This window comes from Sciurus carolinensis, chromosome 9, assembly GCF_902686445.1.
Source record: "Sciurus carolinensis chromosome 9, mSciCar1.2, whole genome shotgun sequence".
Lineage (NCBI taxonomy): Eukaryota > Metazoa > Chordata > Mammalia > Rodentia > Sciuridae > Sciurus > Sciurus carolinensis.
Window position 1 is genome coordinate 131,117,014 of NC_062221.1, and position 19,326 is coordinate 131,136,339.

At 35.9% G+C, this 19,326-nt stretch overlaps 1 protein-coding gene across 1 annotated transcript in view; it reads left to right on the top strand.

Moving 5' to 3' along the window:
* Itsn1 (intersectin 1) overlaps positions 1-19,326 on the top strand; it is a 203,526-nt gene that overhangs the window by 51,555 nt on the left and 132,645 nt on the right. Inside the window, 3 exon segments of the mRNA XM_047565087.1 lie at positions 4,747-4,806; positions 6,176-6,268; positions 7,807-7,870. Coding sequence (XP_047421043.1) covers positions 4,779-4,806; positions 6,176-6,268; positions 7,807-7,870 — 185 coding nt within the window. The 5' untranslated portion in view covers positions 4,747-4,778.

The window sequence follows — 19,326 nt, forward strand, 5'->3', positions numbered from 1 at the left end:
TTTAGTTAGTGAAGCAGAAGGTCTGGTGGGTTTGTATTTCTCTAGCAGAATTGAAACTATGGTGTGTGACATTTAAAAATCTTACATATGTGATTATTTTTCTACAATGCAGTGACCCTTCACAAATAATTTTCCAAATCATAGTAGTGCAGACTGCAAATATATGTAAAAATAGGAACAAAACATTTTAAGCCTAGATGTCATTACCATGTTTTGTCCAGGTAGCATGGAACTGAAAAGGAGAGGGGTTTGGAAGATTCGACTCAGTTCTTCCTCTACATGTTGCTACTTTTGTCTGGGGTTCCCTGGGAGTTGTGAAGGACCCAGCTGCGAATGGCATTGGAAGGACCTGGGGGCAGGAGGAAGGGATGGGGGCATGTTCCATCCTCATCCTTCACCAGCATTTGGCTGTCTGTCAGTAGGTAAGCCTGGAAGGCACACCTTCTTTTATACCTCTGAGTGATTAGGCCCTTATTAGGTTCTTACTAATAGCCAGCCCAGATCAGTGACTCTAAAGGAATAGGGCTTTAGTTAGAGAGGGGAAGCAAGAGAAAGGCACTAAATCCCCAGTGAGAGGCACAAGGTGGAGTCTGCAGTCCATTTGCTTGTCATTTAACAGACGTAAGGTGCAGGGGAAGTAGAGATAGCTTCAGAAGGATCAAAAGATAAATGTAGTCTAATGTTGGTCATAAGGTGAAGACTTTAAGGGAAGAGAGTCATAGGACATAGGACAGGGATTTGTTTCCTAATTTCCAGTGGTAGATAGCAAATAGTTGTAGGTGCTTTGCAGGAACTGATGATAATTAAAATATACTTTGAACCATAAGAGTAGTTATACTTATGTCTAGTTATTACCTTCTCAAAATAACTGAAATAAAGTAGCACATAAAATTATAAGTGAGAATGACCTATTTTTTAATGCTTTCATTACCATAGTTTAGGATTAAGAGAATGCCAGCTTCATAAAATAAAATTGAAGAGTGTTTGACTTATCTCTGTGTGATCATTTTGGTAACAGGTTGTACTTGTTCCTAGAAAGTGAGTTCAAACTCACTTCTAAAATAATTTTTTCCTTTTCCTTTTCAATTTTGTCTTTATATTTCCAATAATATTTGTGATCCATTATTGTTTCATGCCTTTTTAAAGACTACTTTTAGAAATTGATAGGGATGTAGAAATGCATCCATTCCTTCTAGATTTGCAACTTTGTTGCATAGAATTATGCATAGCATTTTCTTAAGCAGAAATTCTAAAGAAAATATTAGCAAATTAAACCTAGCTATTTTATAAGATAGCGTGCATATCTGAATTGAGTTTACTATATCAATTCTAGGATAATTTAATATTAGTGACATATCACTATAATTTAGGATTTAGGGTAACTGCACTAGGATTTAGTGGACTCTGAACTGAGTCAAATCTTCCTGTTTATAATTTAGGAAAGTACATGACTATCTTAGATTTTAGAAGAAAGCTTCTGAAAAGAATATTTAAACTGGCACAAGTCTGTGATCTCAGCTACTTAGGGGACTGAGGCAGAAGAATCATGGGCAACTTAGCAAGATCCTATATCCAAAAAAAAAGAAAAGAAAAGAAGGGACTGGGGATGTGGCTCAGTGGTATAGCAGTTGCCTAGCATGCCCAAGACCCTAGGTAACATCCCAGTAATGCCCCCCTCTGCCAACATATATTAGCAGCTGTTCATTAATAAAAATGTTAAGGAAAATAGGATTAGAAGGCAACTACCTAAACATCCTAAAGACCACCAAAATACAACTCCAAATAAACCTACTAAAATACAAAATACTGAAACTATCACCATAAGAATCAAAGGCAATATAAAAATTACTGCTATCACAACTATTTTTTTGTAGCTTGATTTTATTGGTTATAATAATATAAGGCTAAAATCTTTTAAGAGACTCATCTGGTAGATAATTAGCACCAGTAAGAAAATATGGATAAAGTATAACTTGACTGGGTACAAAAGTCAATAGCTTTTTTATATCTTACAGTGAACACTGAAGAATTGAAGTAAAACAGAATGAACATGAACAGAATGCATTCTCCCCTTATGTATTTTGAATATTTGTTTTACTATGATTATAAAATTTGTGGCTTGCCATTTTTTGGAAGCTCAGTAAAAAAGGTGTATGACAGTCAGTTTCAAAAGAATTTTATGAGGATTAAGTGAGCTAAAACACACTAAAAAAGTTTTGGAAAATTACTCAGCCTGCCTATATAATATGTGAAGTGAGAAGCAGTGAAGGAAGAGGCCAGCAACTGCAGCTTCTAAAGGAACTTGTCATGAGAAGCAGTCCTGGTCAAAACTGAATTCTCAGATGCCTGCCTAAATATGGTGGCCTGACCCCTTGTTCTTCCTTCTCCTTCCCTAAAGGTTGCCACAATCATACAGGAAGCATAATAAATGTTAACTCAAGGAAAGAGATAACAGTAGAGGAAACCGTGACAAACGTTTTAGCAGTATTTTGTAAACCATAAGGGAATGAAGGAGTGGTAACCGAGTTCCAGAGGAGGATAGAAACGAAGTCCCTACAGGGAAGTCCACAAAGAGGAGCTACAGGCAGGCCTGCCCCAGAGTGTCTTGAGAGGCTTCCACCAAACTGGAGACTTCAGGTGTTCCCAAAGGCAGCAGCTCAAAGTGGGACTCCTTTAAATGTCTCAGTCAGATCTTTTGGACCATTCTCTCCTTCACCCTCGCAGATAGGTGACTGCTTCAGTCTCCTTTTTTTCTGGGGAGGTGGGAAGAGTGTTGGAATCAGAGACGCTCCAGGATAGAGGGGTGAAGTGAGGGACTGAAATCTGCCCTCTGCAGCGTAGGAGCCCCACCTTCTCCCTCACCAGGCCAGCATTTGAATGGTGTACCTTCTCATCCCACCCAACACTTTTTCTGGCAAAGGCAAGCTGCTTCTGTGAATACCAACATTGGGAGATCTCCCAGTGAAAAGGCAGCTCTGTGCACCTGATCATCCTTTGGAGAAGTCCATCAGTCAACATGTCATCCTCTTGTGCCAAGCTTCTGAGCACTTTTTTAGTGCCTTATTGTTAAATATGAAGGAGCACCTAAGGATTGTTAGATTGTGAGGGAATCCTCAACAGTAAAAGAGAGATACCCTATCAGTCAGCCAACAAGGGAAAAAGGAACTCGGAGGAACTGAATGATTGAAGAAACAGATGAAAACTAAAAACCAAATGAACCAAAAAACCAGATGTTCAAGTGTCTGTTAAAAATTTTACAAATGGACAAAGTACTAGGAAGAGTCAAGAATGAGAAGGAGCTTTAGGAAGTTTGAAAATATAATAGTGGGGGAAATTTTCTTGAACATATTAAAAGTTGAAATCAAAGTATATTGGGGCACAAGAATCTCATTTTTTAAACTCTAAATTTATCTAAGATTTTAAAATCTGAATATTTAGTAGTCCTTTTTTCAACTTTGTGCATTTACTATGTTAAACTTAAGTGTAAGGAAAAATATTCATTAAATCTGAATTTTTTTAAGTTGGAAAAGAAGACTGGCTTTGTTTCATATCAGCTGTTGATGATTAATAATGTATAATGGGAATTTTTGGAGCATTAGATTCATGTTTATATTCTGAGCAGACATTTGTGCAATTTGTATTGTTTATTTCTTTCTCATAATCTTTAAACAGCAATTCAGATAAATGTTTTTCACAAGTGAAACATAGGCTGTAGAGTTGATTGCCTTTACTCAGATCCCAGCATGATCACCAAATGTATGGTATTGCTCTAATCACCTCTGTTAGTCAGCTTTGTGTCACTGTGACACAAACTATCTGACAAGTATAACTTAGAAAAGGGGAAATTTCTTTTGGCTCACAGTTCCAGAGATTCAGTTCATTTTCAGGCAAGTCCATTGTTTTGGGCCCAAAATGAGGCAGAACATCATGGTGGAATGCATGGTGGAGGGAAGCTGCTCCATTCGTGGCAGTCAGGAAGTAGAGACAGAAGAGGTCACAGGGAAGATGAGACCTTCCAGGACACACCCCCAGTGACATCTCCTCTAGCCATGCCCCACCTGCTTATAGCTAACACCCAGTCAGTCCATTCAAACTTGGATGGACTGATTATATTATAGCTCTCATAATCCAACCACTTCATCTTCAAACATTCCTGCATTGACATGGGAGCTTTTAGGGGACTCCACTTATGCAAACCATAACAACTTCCCTTTCTTGTTCTCATTTTCCTTATCTGTACTATGGGGAAGGTGATAATAATACCTATCTCACAGAGTTGCAATGACTATGAATGAAGATAAAACCTACAGATACCTAATGCGATGTTTAACTTACAGCAAGTACTCAATAATAAGAAGCTGTTGTAACCAAGTGGATGCAGTGGTGTATCCAGACAGTTGAGGAAAAACAAAACAAAACAAAACAAAATAACAAAAGAACACTTAAAAAGTAACAATTATAGCACTAATGCTACAATAGGCTGTCCTGAGGTAATGGTATCACTCGGGAGGCTGATAGCTTCCAATTGCCAGTCTCAACAGGCGTTCTTGTGTGCATCACTGTACCTGGCACTAAGAATCTATGCAGAGAATAAATGGATGAAACCCTTTTATTGTAACTTCAACTCATAGAACCATACTCCAGTTCTAGTGTTGCCTTCTGATAGTTAAAGACCATATGTTAGTGTGTTTATAAGAGTATAGGAGTGAAGTTTTCATAAACTTAAATGTTGCATTTTAATTACAGGCACCTATTAGCAAGGCAAAAGTAACAGAATCATGGCTCAGTTTCCAACACCTTTTGGTGGTAAGTTTTTGGAAATTTTTTTCTCTTTTTTTAATGTACTTTGGGGCCAGTTTTTAAAAAGTCACTATTATATAATGGAAAAGTTTTTTAAAATAAAATTAAATTAAAAAAGGAGAGTGAATGGGGCAGCTCTTATCTAGCATGTGTGAGCTGGGTTTAGTTCCCCAGCACTGCTAAGTTTAAAAAGGGGAGGGGGACAATTAGAGTGAATAATCAGACCTCATGTGCTCCATGATATGGCTTCTATAATTATCAGCAGGTGGCCAGTATTGTTTCCTCTGGATTCTTTTGTAGCATGTCCCAAGCATCATTTTTTTTTCATTCATAAATATTTTAGGATGTGTATCTGAAAGATAACATTTTTAAAGATCTAACTATAATACCATTATATAATTTGTAAAAATTTATATACATTTTCATACCTATAAAATTTATAATCACTTTATCCCTAATAGTTTTGATTTTTTTTTTTTTTGCCGTTCTGTTCTTTTTTCTTTTTCTTTTTTTTTAAATCTGAATTCACATAATGTGCCTGTTTTGCAGGTAGTTCATGTATCTCCTGAGTCCCTTGGTTTGTGAACTCTTACCTTCATCCCTGTATTTTCTTTTTATTTAATTTAGTGAAGTGTTTGGAACATTTATTCTCTATACTTTTAAAGCCTAAATTTGAAATGTGAAATTTTTGCTTATTTTACTTTAGTCTCTTTGAAACATAACAATCTACATAAAAGATGTTTCCCAGGTAATTTTTCCTGACCTTATTAGGAAATTGTTAAATGCTATAGTTTATTTATTTAATTAATTAATTAATTAATTAATTAATTTTTTGGTCCTGGGGTTTGAACCCGTGGTTTTCACATTTACCTTATTTCATAACTTCTCCCTATTAACATTTAAGGCACCCAACCGCACAGTTTTTAGTTAACTTGTTGCTTATATATATGTAAATAAATTATGAATTCACTATCTTCATATAATCCTGACTATAGAGTTATAGGCAAGCTTCTTTTAAAAGGGATTTGTGGGAGTTGTGGTTGTAGTTTAGTAATAGAGCGCTTGCCTAGCATGTCTGAGGCACTGGGTTCAATCCTTAGCACCACAGAAAAATAAATAAAATAATAAAGGTATTGTGTCCATCTGTAATTTAAAAAAGAAAAAAAGGAATTTGTGCCAGTTTCTTTTTGGTTCTGCTTTCCTTTTAATTTCTAACTTCATATACATTCCTTCCAAAGACAAGCACCTGTTATTTTATCAAACCATTTATAACACATTGACAGAACCTGGAAGTGCTTTGTGTGTGTGTGTATGTGTGTGTGAGCATCTTGTTTTTCTCACTGAATAACTTGTTTGTCTTTTATTTGGACTGCAGGCAGCCTGGATATCTGGGCCATAACTGTTGAGGAGAGAGCGAAGCATGATCAGCAGTTCCATAGTTTAAAGCCGATATCTGGATTTATTACTGGTAATGGGAGTCAGTATTTTCATAGTCTTACTTAGCAAAACTGCTTATATTTATAGAAATCTATTATGCAGAGTGGAGGCATAACCAAGGGGACAGTTGACTTGTTTTGCTTAACCTTGAGCCTGTAATTTATGACTGCTTTTCTCCTATCACCTTCAAACCTTGTTTGTATTCTTTGTGCATATCAAGCCACTTACTTGTCTGGGGCATCTCACTGATGGAACCAGGTTGTTTTCTGTAAGTAAGGGAGGAGTATACTGTGGCTCTGAAGCTAAAACACTTGCTCAGTTTTGATCCTGAGCTGGTTTGGGAAACTGTTAACACTTTTTGAAAATGACTTTTTCCTTATTACCCCATGTACATATGTTACTATATGACCGGTATGACCGGTGAGATTCTATATCATGTACAACCAGAAGAATGAGAAATTATACTTCATCTGTATATGGTATATCTAAGTGCATTCTACTATCATGTATTTCTAATTAGAAAAAAAAAAAAGAAAGAATGAAACAAAATAAAATACATTGTCTTGGCAAAAAAAGAAAGAGGTTTTCCTATTTCTCTAAAGTTCCTTTCATATGTTTCCTTTTCTGCTCTTTTCTGTTTGATTACTCTTTCAGAATTCACTTAGGAAAAATGGGTTATGGATTTCCTGAGGAAATGTTTTTACTTGTGTTTGTATCATAACTCTCTGTAATTTATTAATTCTTCATCATTGATGTAATTCTTTTAGTCATTGTTTTTTATTTTCCATAAATATATAACAAGTATCCAAAATTTGGAGCATAGGTATTGGGAGTAGCAAAGAATTTTTTATAAAGTAGAAGTATGGCTCCTCAGTTGTTTCCTAAGGATTCCTGCAGCTGTACTTTGTCATTGTGCTAGTTAACTTTCCATTATTGTAACAAAATATATGAGATGATCAGCTTAAAAAAGAGAAAGTTTATTTGGCTCATATTTTTGGAGACTTCAATCCATGACTGATTGGAGCTGTTGCTTTGGGTCCATGGTGACACTGTACATTATGGAGAAAGTGCTTGACAGAAGAAACCTGTTCACTTCAGGGCCTGGTACAAAAGAAAGGAAGAGGAAAGGGCTGGGTCTCTTTATCTCATTTGATGGCACACCCCTGATGACCTGAGACCACCCATCAGCCACACCTCTTAAAAGGTTTCCCCCTGACCCTCTCTGGCCCAGCACCAACCTGGTGACTAAACCTTTAACACGTGGACCTATGGGGAGCATTCAGTATCCAGTCTGGAGCAGTCACAATGGGTCGCTAACATCTTAGTGGCATGTTGAAGTGAACAACCTATCCCAACAAATAGCATTCTCTTTCTGAGTTAATTTTTCAGATTGTTCAGTTTTTGAGTCTTTCACTTTACTGTTGCTTATAGGTTTCTCATTTGACTTTTATTATATGTTCAATTCAATATGTATAGGGTTACCACTCTTTTTATTATTTTTGTGATTTTGCTAGGATTGGAATTCTGGCTGCTTTGTTTTTTCTGAAACATTTTCCACTTAATTTACAGGTGATCAAGCAAGGAACTTTTTTTTTCAATCTGGTTTACCTCAGCCTGTCTTAGCACAGATATGGTAAGTTTCAGTTTTACATAAGTAGAATGTAAAAGACAGTATTGTCCAGTTCTGTTTGTTTGGTATTTTGATTTCTTATGCTACATAGAAGAAATATATATCTGTTTAGTCTGGAACACTATTATTTCTTATCAGAGAAATTCTTCTCAAAAATGTCTTTCTGATTTAGAAGTTTAAAAAGGGGGGGTGACATTTGAATGGTAGCAGTGCTGTGTCAAAAAGTTGAACTTCCACTTGAAACTTCCTTGATATTTTCTGAGTAATTTATTTTGGCCAATTTTTTTCTCATTACATTTTGCTAAGTACATTTGTGATGACATATTTTTATTCTTATTAATAGCTCTTGTTAGGAAAAAGAAAAAAACACCAAATAACATCTGTAAGAATATTTTCCCAGAAGAAATATCTTTGAAAAGTTATTTGAAATTTCTGAACTAAAGGTGTGTTAAGGTAATGGAATAAAGCAGTATAAGACCTGTCTTTCAGCCCTGATTTTAACACTTATTTAGTTACTAAACCTTGGAAATACTTGACTTCTTTAAGCCTACGTTTTAAAAATTATAGATAGTAATAGCTGCTCGAAGAAAACACTCCCAGAGTTGGCCCTTGCTCCTTTTGGTAGAGAGGAATGGGAAGGCCTCTGAAGCTTTGGGCAGTTCCTGTTTCAGCCATCTGGGGAACAAGAGGATTTTGCATTGAGAACTGAGAACTGTTAATGTGGCCCTCTCCTGCAGCCCCAGCAACCTTTCTTGACTCTGTACTTGTTTCAAATACATGAGAGGTGTAGATCGATGAGCAGTATGTGTTATAAGTCTTTATAATGTTTTGTTACCATGTGGAAACTACATTCCAGTTAGTTAGTTTCTCAACTTTTAAACTGTAATGTGTTCATATTTTGAGAACTTCTTGTTTCTCTAATCTGATATCTTACAAAGATACGAGAATCCTGAATTCTCAGAAGATGGGGTTTGGTCATTGTGTGTATTGCCAAGGATGATACATCTTCCTAGAAATTGCCTTACTAATAAGGAACTAGAAGGAAACTGGCAAATGTCCTTTTGGCAACTGAAATGCTTAGGATTGTTTCAGCTTTGCCCTGGTATGGACAGGAAAGGGAGAAAGTAGAACAGATAGACAAGAACAAGAAGATATAGGAAAGAGAAAGAAGTATGAGCAAAGAAGTTGGGTGAGGGCTTGGAAATCTCAGAGAGTAGGTTCATTGAAATGGAGAAAAATGAAGGGGAGGGAGGAATGCCACTTGGAAATGGGTCATGAGAGAAAAGGTGGGATACAGATGCATAAGGGCCAGTGATGGTACAGGTCAGTGATCTGGTTCCAGGATGGGTGTGGAGCAGGGTAATGCCATAGGATTTATAGTGTTTTAGGATACGACCATATCAAAAGGACCTTCAGCCCCCGTCAAGATGAATTTGCCAAACTCGTCTCTTAGGGGTTGGGAAAGTCACTCTGGACTCTTAATCTCATCTCCCCCCGCTTCCTTCCTCCCTACCCTTCACCATATCAGCTCATGGCATTGAGAGTCATCATGCAGCTGCCAAAACCATGATGTGGGAGCCATGCCTGGTTTCTCTTTTCATTCTGTATATCAGTCCATCAGCATGTTCTTTTGACTTCATTGGTAGACTTGATCCCTAATCTGGCCACTTCTTTGTCTCTTTGCTGCTGTCATCCTGAACTGTCATCTCACCTGGACCCACTGATAAAGCACCTAGGCTGAATGACTGAATTCTCTTTCACGCTTGCCCTTTGAGATAGTAATCCTTTTTTAAAATTTTTTATTTAAATTTTTATTTTTACAGACTGCGTTTTGATTCATTGTACAGAAATGGGGTACAACTTTCATTTCTATGGTTGTACACAATGTAGATTCACACCATTCATGTAATCATACATATACATAGGGTAATACTGTTTGTCTCATTCTACTATCTTTCCTTCCCCAACCCCCTCCTGCCCCATTTTCCTCTACACAATCCAAAGTCTCTTCATTCTCCCCCTCCCGCCATGCCCCCTCATTATGTATCATCATCCACTTACCAGAGAAAACATTTGGCCTGTGGGTTTTTGGGCTTGGCCTATTTCATTTAGCATAATATTGTCCAACTCCATCCATTTACCAGCAAATGCCATAATTTTATTCTTCTTTATGGCTAAGTAATATTCCATTGTGTATATATACCATACTTTATCCATTCATCAGTTGAAGGGCTTCTCGGTTGGTTCCACAATCTAGCTGTTGTGAATTGAGCAGCTTTGAACATTGATGTGACTGTGTCACTGTAGTATGCTGATTTTAAGTCCTTTGGGTATGAACTGAGGAGTGGGATAGCAGGGTCAAATGGTGGGTCCATTCCAAGTTTTCTGAGGAATCTCCATACTGCTTTCCAGAGTGGCTGCACCAGTTTGCAACTCCACCAGCAATGTATGAGAGTGCTTTTTATCCCACATCCACGCCAACACTTAACATTGCTTGTGTTCTTGATAATAACTATTCTAATTGGAGTTAGATGAAATCTTAGGATGGTTTTAATTTGCATTTCTTTAATTACTAGAGATGATGAGCACTTTTTCATATATTTGTTGCTCACCTGTATATCTTCTTCTGTGAAGTGTCTGCCCAGTTCCCTAGCTCGTTTATTGATTGGGTTCTTTGTATTTTGGGTGTAAAGGTTTTTAAGGTTTTTTTAATAAACTTTGGAAATTAGTGCTGTGTCTGAAGTGTGTGTGGAAGATTTCCTCCCACTCTGTAGGCGCTCTTTTCACATTATTGATTGTTTCCTTTGCGGAGAAAAAGCTTTTTAGTTTGAATCTATCCCATTAATTGATTCTTGCTTTGATTTCTTGCGCTATGGGAGTCTTGTTAAGGAAGTCCAGTCCTAAGCCAACGTGATGGAGATTTGGGCCTACTTTTTCTTCTATTTGGTGAAGGGTCTCAGGTCTAATTCCTAAATCCTTGATCCATTTTGAGTTCCGTTTTTGTACAGGGTGAGAGGGGTTTAATTTCATTTCACTGCATATGGGTTTCCAGTTTTGCCAGCACCATTTGTTGAAGAGGCTATCTTTCTCCCTTGTATGTTTTTGGCACCTTTGTCTAGGATGAGATAACTGTACTTATGTGGGTATGTCTCTGTGTCTTCTATCCTGTACCATTGGTCTACCTGTCTGTTTTGGTGACAATACCATGCCATTTTTGTTACTATTGCTCCTTAGTAGCGTTTAAGGTCTGGTATTGTGATAACCTTCTGCATCACTCTTCCTGCCTAGGATTGCTTTGGCTATTCTGGGTCTTTTGTTCTTTCAGATGAATTTCATGATTGCTTTCTCTATTTCTGAGAAATGTCATTGGAATTTTAATTGGAATTGCATTAAATCTATATAGCACCTTTGGAAATATGGCCATTTTGAGAATATTAATTCTGCCTATCCAAGAACATGGGAGATCTTTCCATCTTTTAAGGTCTTCTTCAGTTTCTTTCTTTAATGTTCTGTAGTTTTCATTGTAGAGATCTTTCACCTCTTTAGTTAGATTGATTCTCAGGTATTTTATTATTATTTTTTTTGAGGCTATTGTGAATGGAGTTGTTTTCCTCATTTCCCTTTCAGATGATTCATCTCTTATGAGTAAAAATGCTTTAGATTTATGTGTGTTGATTTTTATATCCTGCTATTTTGCTGAATTGATTTATTAGGTCTTGAAGTTTTCTGGTGGAGTTTTTTGGATCCTCTAAATAGAGAATTATGTCATCAGCAAATAGTGACAGCTTCAGTTCTTCTTTTCCTATTCACATCCCTTTAATTTTTTTGGTTTAATTGCTCTGGCTAGTATTTCAAGGATGATTTTGAATAGAAGTGGTAAAAGAGGACATCCCTGTCTTGTTCCCATTTTTAAAGGGAATGCTTTCAGTTTTTCTCCATTAAGAATGATGCTGGCTGTGGGCTTAGCATAAATAGCCTTTACAATGTTGAGGTATGTTCCTACTATCCCTATTTTTTCTAGTGTTTGGAGCATGAAGGAGTGTTGTATTTTGTCGAATGCTTTCTCTGCATCTATTGAAATAATCATGTGGTTCTTAACCTTAAGTAAATAATCATATGATTCTTAACCTTAATGTGATGAATTACATTTATTATAATTATGTATTATCCAGATGTTGAAGCAACCTTGCATCCCCAGGATGAACCCCACTTGATTGTCGTGCACTATCTTCTTAATATGTTTTTGTATGCAATTTGTCAGAATTTTGTTAAGGATTTTTGCATCTATATTCATCAGAGATATCAGTCTATAGTTTTCTTTCCTTATTGTGTCTTTGTCTGGTTTTGGTGTCAGAGTGATACTAGCTTCATAGAATGAATTTGGAAGGGTTCCCTTCTTTTCTATTTCATGAAATACTTTGAGGAGTATTGGTATGAGTTGTTCTTTGAAGGTCTTGTGGAACTCAACTGAGAATCTGTCTCATCCTGGGCTTTTCTTGGTTGGTTTCTTTTGACAGCTTCTTCTTTTTCATTGTTTGAAATGATCTGTTTAAGTTGTGTATGTTTTCCGGGTTTGGTTTGGGAGCATTATATGTCTCTAGAAATTTGTTGATGTCTTTGAATTTTCTATTTTGTTGGAGTATAGATTTTCAAAGTAGCTTCTAATTATATTATGTATTGCAGTGGTGTCTGTCATGATATTTGCTTTTTCACCACAAATTTCAGTAAGTTAAGTTTTCTCTCTTTGTTAGTGTGGCTAAGGGCTTATCTATTTTGTTTACTTTTTTAAAGAACCAACTTTTTATTTGGTCAACTTTTTGAATTCTTTTCCTTTTTTTTCAATTTCATTGATTTCAGCTCTGATTTTAATTATTTCCTGTCTTCTACTACTTTTGGTGTTGCTCTGTTCTTCTTTTTCTAGAGCTTTGAAATGTAATGTTATGTCATTCAGTTGTTGATGACCTTTTATTCTTTTCTTGTATGCGCTCCATGCAATGAATTTTCCTCTTAGTACTGCTTTCATAGTGTTCCAGAGATTTTGACACGTTGTATCATCATTCTCATTTACCTCTAAGAATTTTTTTATCTCCTCCCTGATGTTTTCTGTTACATGCTTTATTCAATAGCATATTATTTAGTCTCCAGGTGTTGGAGTAGTTTCTGTTTTTTTATTTTGTCATTGATTCTTAATTTCATTCCATTATGTTCTGATAGAACACAAGGTAGTATCTCTGGTTTTTGTATTTCCTAAGGGCTGCTTTGTGGCATAAGATATGGTCTATTTTAGAGAAGGACCCCTGTGCTGCTGAGAAGAAAGTGTATTTGCTCATTGATGGATGAAATATTCTTTATAGTCTGTTAAGTCTAAGTTATTGTCTAGTTTTTTGTTTGGAAGATCTTTCCAGTGGTGACTAGTGGTGTGTTAAAGTCACCCAGAATTATTGTGTTATGGTCTATTTGATTCCTGGAATTGAGAAGGATTTGTTTGATGTACATGGATATACCGTTGTTTGGGGCATAAATATTTACTATCGTTATGTCTTCCTGATTTATGGTTCCCTTAATCAGTATGAAATGTCCTTCTTTATCCCTTCTGACTAACTTTGGCTTGAAGTCCACTTTATCTGAAATAAGGATGGAAACCCCCGCTTTTTTACTGAATCTGTGCGTAGTAGGTTTTTTTTCCCATTCTTTCACCTTTAATTGGCGAATGTCCTTTTCTATGAGATGAGTCTCTTGAAGGCAGCATATTGTTGGATCTTTCTTTTTAATCCAATCTTCCAGTCTATGTTGTTTGATTGATGAGCTCAGGCCATTAGCATTCAGGGTTATTACTGAGATAGGATGTGTATTCCCAATCATTTGGGCTTATTTTTGTTTTTTAACTTGACTTGGATTCTCCTTTGATTGGTTTTTCCTTTAAGGTAGTTTCTCCCTTTGCTGACCTACATTGTTGTTTTTCATTTCCTCCTCATGGAATATTTTGTTGAAAATATTCTATCGTGCAGGTTTTCTATTTGTAAATTCTTTTAACTTTTGTTTATCATGGAAGGATTTTATTTCATCTTCAAATCTGAAGGTTAGTTTTGCTGGGTAGAGGATTCTTGGTTGGCAACCATGTTTTTTCAGAGCTTGAATTTGTTCCAGGCCCTTCTAGCTTTTAGAGTCTGGACTGAGAAATCTGCTGATATCAGTATTGGTTTCCTCCTATATGTAATCTGATGCTTTTCTCTCACAGCCTTCAAAATCCTATCTTTATTTTGTATGTTAGGCATTTTCATTATAATGTGCCTTGGTGTGGATCTGTTGTGATTTTGTGCATTTGGTGTTCTGTAAGCCTCTTGCATTTGATTTTCCATTTTATTCTTCAGGTTTGGGAAATTTTCTGATATTATTTTATTGAGTAGGTTGTTCATTCCTTTGGTTTGTTATCTCTGTGCCTTCCTCAATCCTGATAATTCTTAAATTTGGTCTTTTCATGATGTCCCATAGTTCTTGGAGGCTCCGTTAATGATACCTTACCATCTTCTCTGTTTGGTCAACTTTATTTTCAAGATTAAATATTTTGTCTTCATTGCCTGAGGTTCTGTCTTCCACATGATCTAGTCTGTTTGTAATGCTGTCTATTGAGCTTTTTATTTGGTTTATTGTTTCCTTCATGTCAAGGATTTCTATTTGTTTTCTTCTGAGAATCTGTATCTCTTTGTTGAACTGATCTTTTGTTTCCTGCAGTTGCTCTTTTAACTGCTTATTGGAGTGATCATTTATTGCCTGCATTTGCTCTCTTATCTCATCCTTTGCTTCATGAATCATTTTAATCATGCATATTCTGAACTCTTTTTCTGACATTTCTTCTACCATGCTGTCACTGGATTCTATTAATATAGAATCTATGTTTGTTTGGATCATTTTCTTCCCTTGTTTTTTCATGTTGTTCATGTATCTTCCCCTCTAGTAGTGCAGGTCTGGGGTATTGCAGTTTCCCCCCCAGAGGCTTATAATGACCCTACAGATTTCCAAGACCTCTTCTTTAAGGGGGAGATCAATATTACCAGCACCCAGTACAAACAATATGCAGCCCTAAACCAAGTAACCCCTATGAAGATGTTAACAATATTGTCATAAGAAACAGAGGACGAGTTAAATTATTATCTACAGTATAACAAACTGATTTGCAATAAGGTCTGCAGTTTCTAAAGGAGGACAAAGAGGATGGGGAAAATTGCAGGATGTAACTGTTGATGGAATAAGAAAAGAGTATATAGATGTTCTAGATCATAGAAAGAATGAAAAGGAAATCAAAAGAAGTTGGTTGTTAGCATGAGAAAAGGGAGAAAGAGACTCTGAGAAAACAGGTAAACAAAAGGAAAACAGCAAGAAAAATAAAGAAATAAAAACTTTAATTTTTCAAAAAAAAATTAAAAATCTATACTATAACAGCCATATAGTATTCAAACCTCTCAACAGTAGCCTGCTGCATGAGAGGTGCCTGACAATGAGCTTCCAGTCTCCAGCAGGCGTATCAGGATGGGACTTGCCCCACCTAAAGATGGGAGCTTTTGCTTCTAGGGTAATCCAAGATGGCTGCACTGTCTTCCAAACGTTTTGGCAAATGGGGAGCTGCAGCTGGGGGGCGGGGGGGGGGTGGTCAGCCTCACAGAGAAACAGATTTTCTCTGCTTGAAACTCGAGTTCCAGAGCGACAAGGAACGCAGCCTCCCTCTCATCCACCATCTTGGATCTCCCAAGATAGTAATCCTTTTAGTAAGTAAATTCAATTACAGTTCTCCATTGAGAATGAAACCCAGTCATTAGCAAGACTACAAGTGGTAATAAAATTCTGCCTTTTTCTTTCTTCCTTTTTTGTATCATTCTCTTCCTTGATTTCTGCTCCCAAGAAATTGACCTTTCTATTTTTAATTGGGTCAGATTTCTCCTTATCTCAGCATCATTGCACTTAGTGTCTTTTCTTCAGTAATCCACTTCTGTTACTGTTTAGACCTCAATTTGTCACCATCCAGAGAGGTGTTGCCTGACCAAGTAGTCTAAAGTGGTTCCTGTTTTTTTTCTGTTAAAACTCTAATACCTCCATAGTGCATAGGCCTTAGTAGCCAACCCATCCATAGATGCTTTTTGAATGAATAAATAACTAAGATGGGTTAATCTGCATTATTGCTTGACCTTAAATTTGAGCCTGATGGGCATCAACTGGGAGATACACAGTCTGTGACAAGCCTGTGTAGAAGAGGCTTCTCCTGCCCTGTGGTGGTGAATGAGATGGTGTAGAAAAGTCTGGCCTCTTTCTTTAATCCTGTAATATATGCAAAAGACTTACCACTCTCATGTAGTACAAACAGCAAATCTTTAAGTAGAGTTCAAGGCTGCTTTGTAGTTCTTTTTATTTTTAAACTGAGGACATAATAAAGTATTATGTTGACAGTTTACTTGGATTCACTTTTCTTTCTCATCCTGTGAGGATATGATGTTATTTGTTTATTTAAAATACTGTTAGGTGTCCCTTCTCATCTTTTACTTTTTGAATAGATAATGCATTAACAAGATTCTGAAAGCCAAGAGTATGCAAAGAGGTGTACTCAAAGGAGACCTCTCATTCTCTTACTTTCCTATTCCTTTATTCCCTGTTCCCGCTGATTTTATTAGTTTTTTGTGTGTGCATGTAAAGAAAATAGCAGGTCCATAATGTGTAATGTATATGTGGGTATATTTAGATTTATTCTTTTTTCTTACATTAAAGATAACTTAGAAATTCTTTTTTGTTACTTGCTTCTCTCCCTTAATAGCATATCCTGTAAACTGCTCATATCATTCCATAGAGATCTTTCTCATTTTCCATTTACATTTATGTAGTGCTCATTGTGAAGGATATAAGATAATCTATTCAGCCAGTGTTCTATGCTCATGAATTTAGGTTATTTCCAATATTTTGCAATTACAGATAATGCAGCAATGAATGAGCTTACATATCTATGCTTTGTGTTTCTGGAAATGTTCTTCAGGGTAAATTTCTGGTGGTCAAAGAGTAAATGCTTACATAGTTTTCATTTGAAGTTATAGCACTTTTTCCATAAACACTGTGTAAGAGTGATGAATGGTTTATATGTACAAGGCAAATAGAAAAGCTTACGCTTGGTATCCAACAATTTCAACCCTGCCTGTTATTGTGTATGACTGTATTAATATCAGACTGAATACCGTATTCACAGTAGGTTTGTTTTAGAGTCATGTACAACAGTTGTTTACTGTTTTTAATTATAGTTTTACTTTGGAAGTTTTGTGAATTTAATTTCATTATTGGTATACTTTAGTTAGTCTTTGGGGGGAATTAGTAAAAACATGTTAACTGGAGAAATAACTACTAAATGGGAGATGAAATATACAGCAGTGCTGAAGTAGATTTTGCAGAGAAGCCTTGAGAAATAAAATGCCAACCTTATCCCAGTGTACTGGAAGAAGGGGGAGTGAAGGGAGGAAAGCTGAGCTTTGTAGGAATAACTGTGCCGCCATGAATTTGAGTTTTATATTATCAGGGAGTCTTTAACAGTTACGTTTTGCTAATTGTGAAAAAAAAAACGATTTTGAGAACCACAGGTTGCCAACCAAATATTGATTGGCTTTATGGTAGATGCGTAAACTTTTCCCTAGAATCTGAGGATTACATACTACTATTTCTTGCCCATGAAAGCCCTGTGGGGGGAAAGGTTTTGAAACCCTAAATTATTCAAATTAAGCCTTTACTAGAAATCTCTTCTTTCCTAACCCTCTCATTATCCCATGTTGGATATTTCTGGTTTTTACAAGTAGATACATTTTTTGAGGCATCAGTGTGGGAAATGGGATGGACATCGCTTGATTTGTTTATTTAAAAATAAATATTAATTTTGTATGTTGATGTTTATTCTATTAATAATTTTACCCCCCAAAAAATTTTTGAAATAGCTGATTATCTTTTAAAAAATATTTAGCAAAAGAAGGAAAATTTTTCATCTTATTGGCCTAAATTTCCTTCATTTTATTTATTTGTAGTACTGGGGATTAAACCCCAGGGGTGCTTTATCACTCAGCTGCATCCCCAGCCCTTTTTATTTTCAATCTGAGACAGGGTCTCACTGAGTTGTCCTGTCTGGCCTTGAACTTGTGATCTTCCTGGCTCTGTTTTCCAGGTGCCGGGGATCACCAGGATACATCACTGAGCCCAGCTACCTCAGTTCCCTTTATAAATTATAAAAGGTGGTTCAGAAATAAAGCTCATGAGTCTGGGGATATAGCTCAGTTGGTAGAGTGCTTGCTTTGGAAGCACAAGGCCCTGGGTTCAATCCTCAGCACTGCAAAAAAAAAAAAAAAAAAAAAAAAAAAAAAAAAAAAAAGGCACATGAAGGCCAGTTTCAGTAATGAATGTAGATAAAAAACCAAAACTCATCATATGTATGCAAAGAGTAATATACTCTGACCAACTTGAACTTATGCCAATAGTACAAGTTTGGTTGAAAACCAAAACTTTCTGTCACTATTAGTTTTTATTTCAGCAGATAAAAGGAAAAATAAAACTTGTAATTATATCAGTAGATGCAGGTTAGACCTTTGGTATAAAATGCAATCACCTTTTCTAATAAGTGGAACTACTTAAGTATGTCAGACTGCTTTCCCAGAATCACTACCAAGTGTCATTCTAAACAGTAAAATACCACAGTCATTTTCATTTCAAATCAGAACTAATCAAGAAGGCATTCATTAAATCTTAGTAGAAATAAGACCTATAAAAAAGAGTCAGTATAAATACTTGACTTACTAATCCTAAGAAATTTCAATTTAAAAAATAAATTCATAGAAGTTTGATGAGTTAGCTGGTGATAGCATAAATATTTTTGTTAAATTAAAAATCTTCCTTTATGCTTGAAATATACACCTAAAAATGGAAATGGGGAAAATATTCCATTTAAAATTCTGGTAAAAACTGTGAAGTTTCTTAGAGTATATTTATCAATAAAAGTTTATTACTGGGACTGGGGTTATAGTTAAGTGGTAGAGCACTTGCCTAGCACATGTGAGGCACTGGTTTAATCCTCAGTACCACATAAAATTAAATAAATAAAAAAAGGCATTGTGTCCATCTACAACTAAAAATATTTTTAAAAATGTTTGTTACTTATATGAGGAAAGTGAGATAATGTTATTAAAGAAAACAAAATTGAAGAAAATGAAAGACAGTATTTTCTTGGGTGGCAGATTAGTACACATATATTAAGAAATATCTCTAAAAATTATATAAATCTAGTGTAGTTTTTAGATCCTAGTAGGGTTGTGTATAGAATAAAGAATATGATCTTAAAATTCAAAGGGCAAAATAAATATCCATGAATAGCCAGGAGAATATTTTTTAAAAAGAAAAAGGCTTGTAAGATACCAAAATGTATCATAGAGCTAGTGTGGTCAGATCACCTC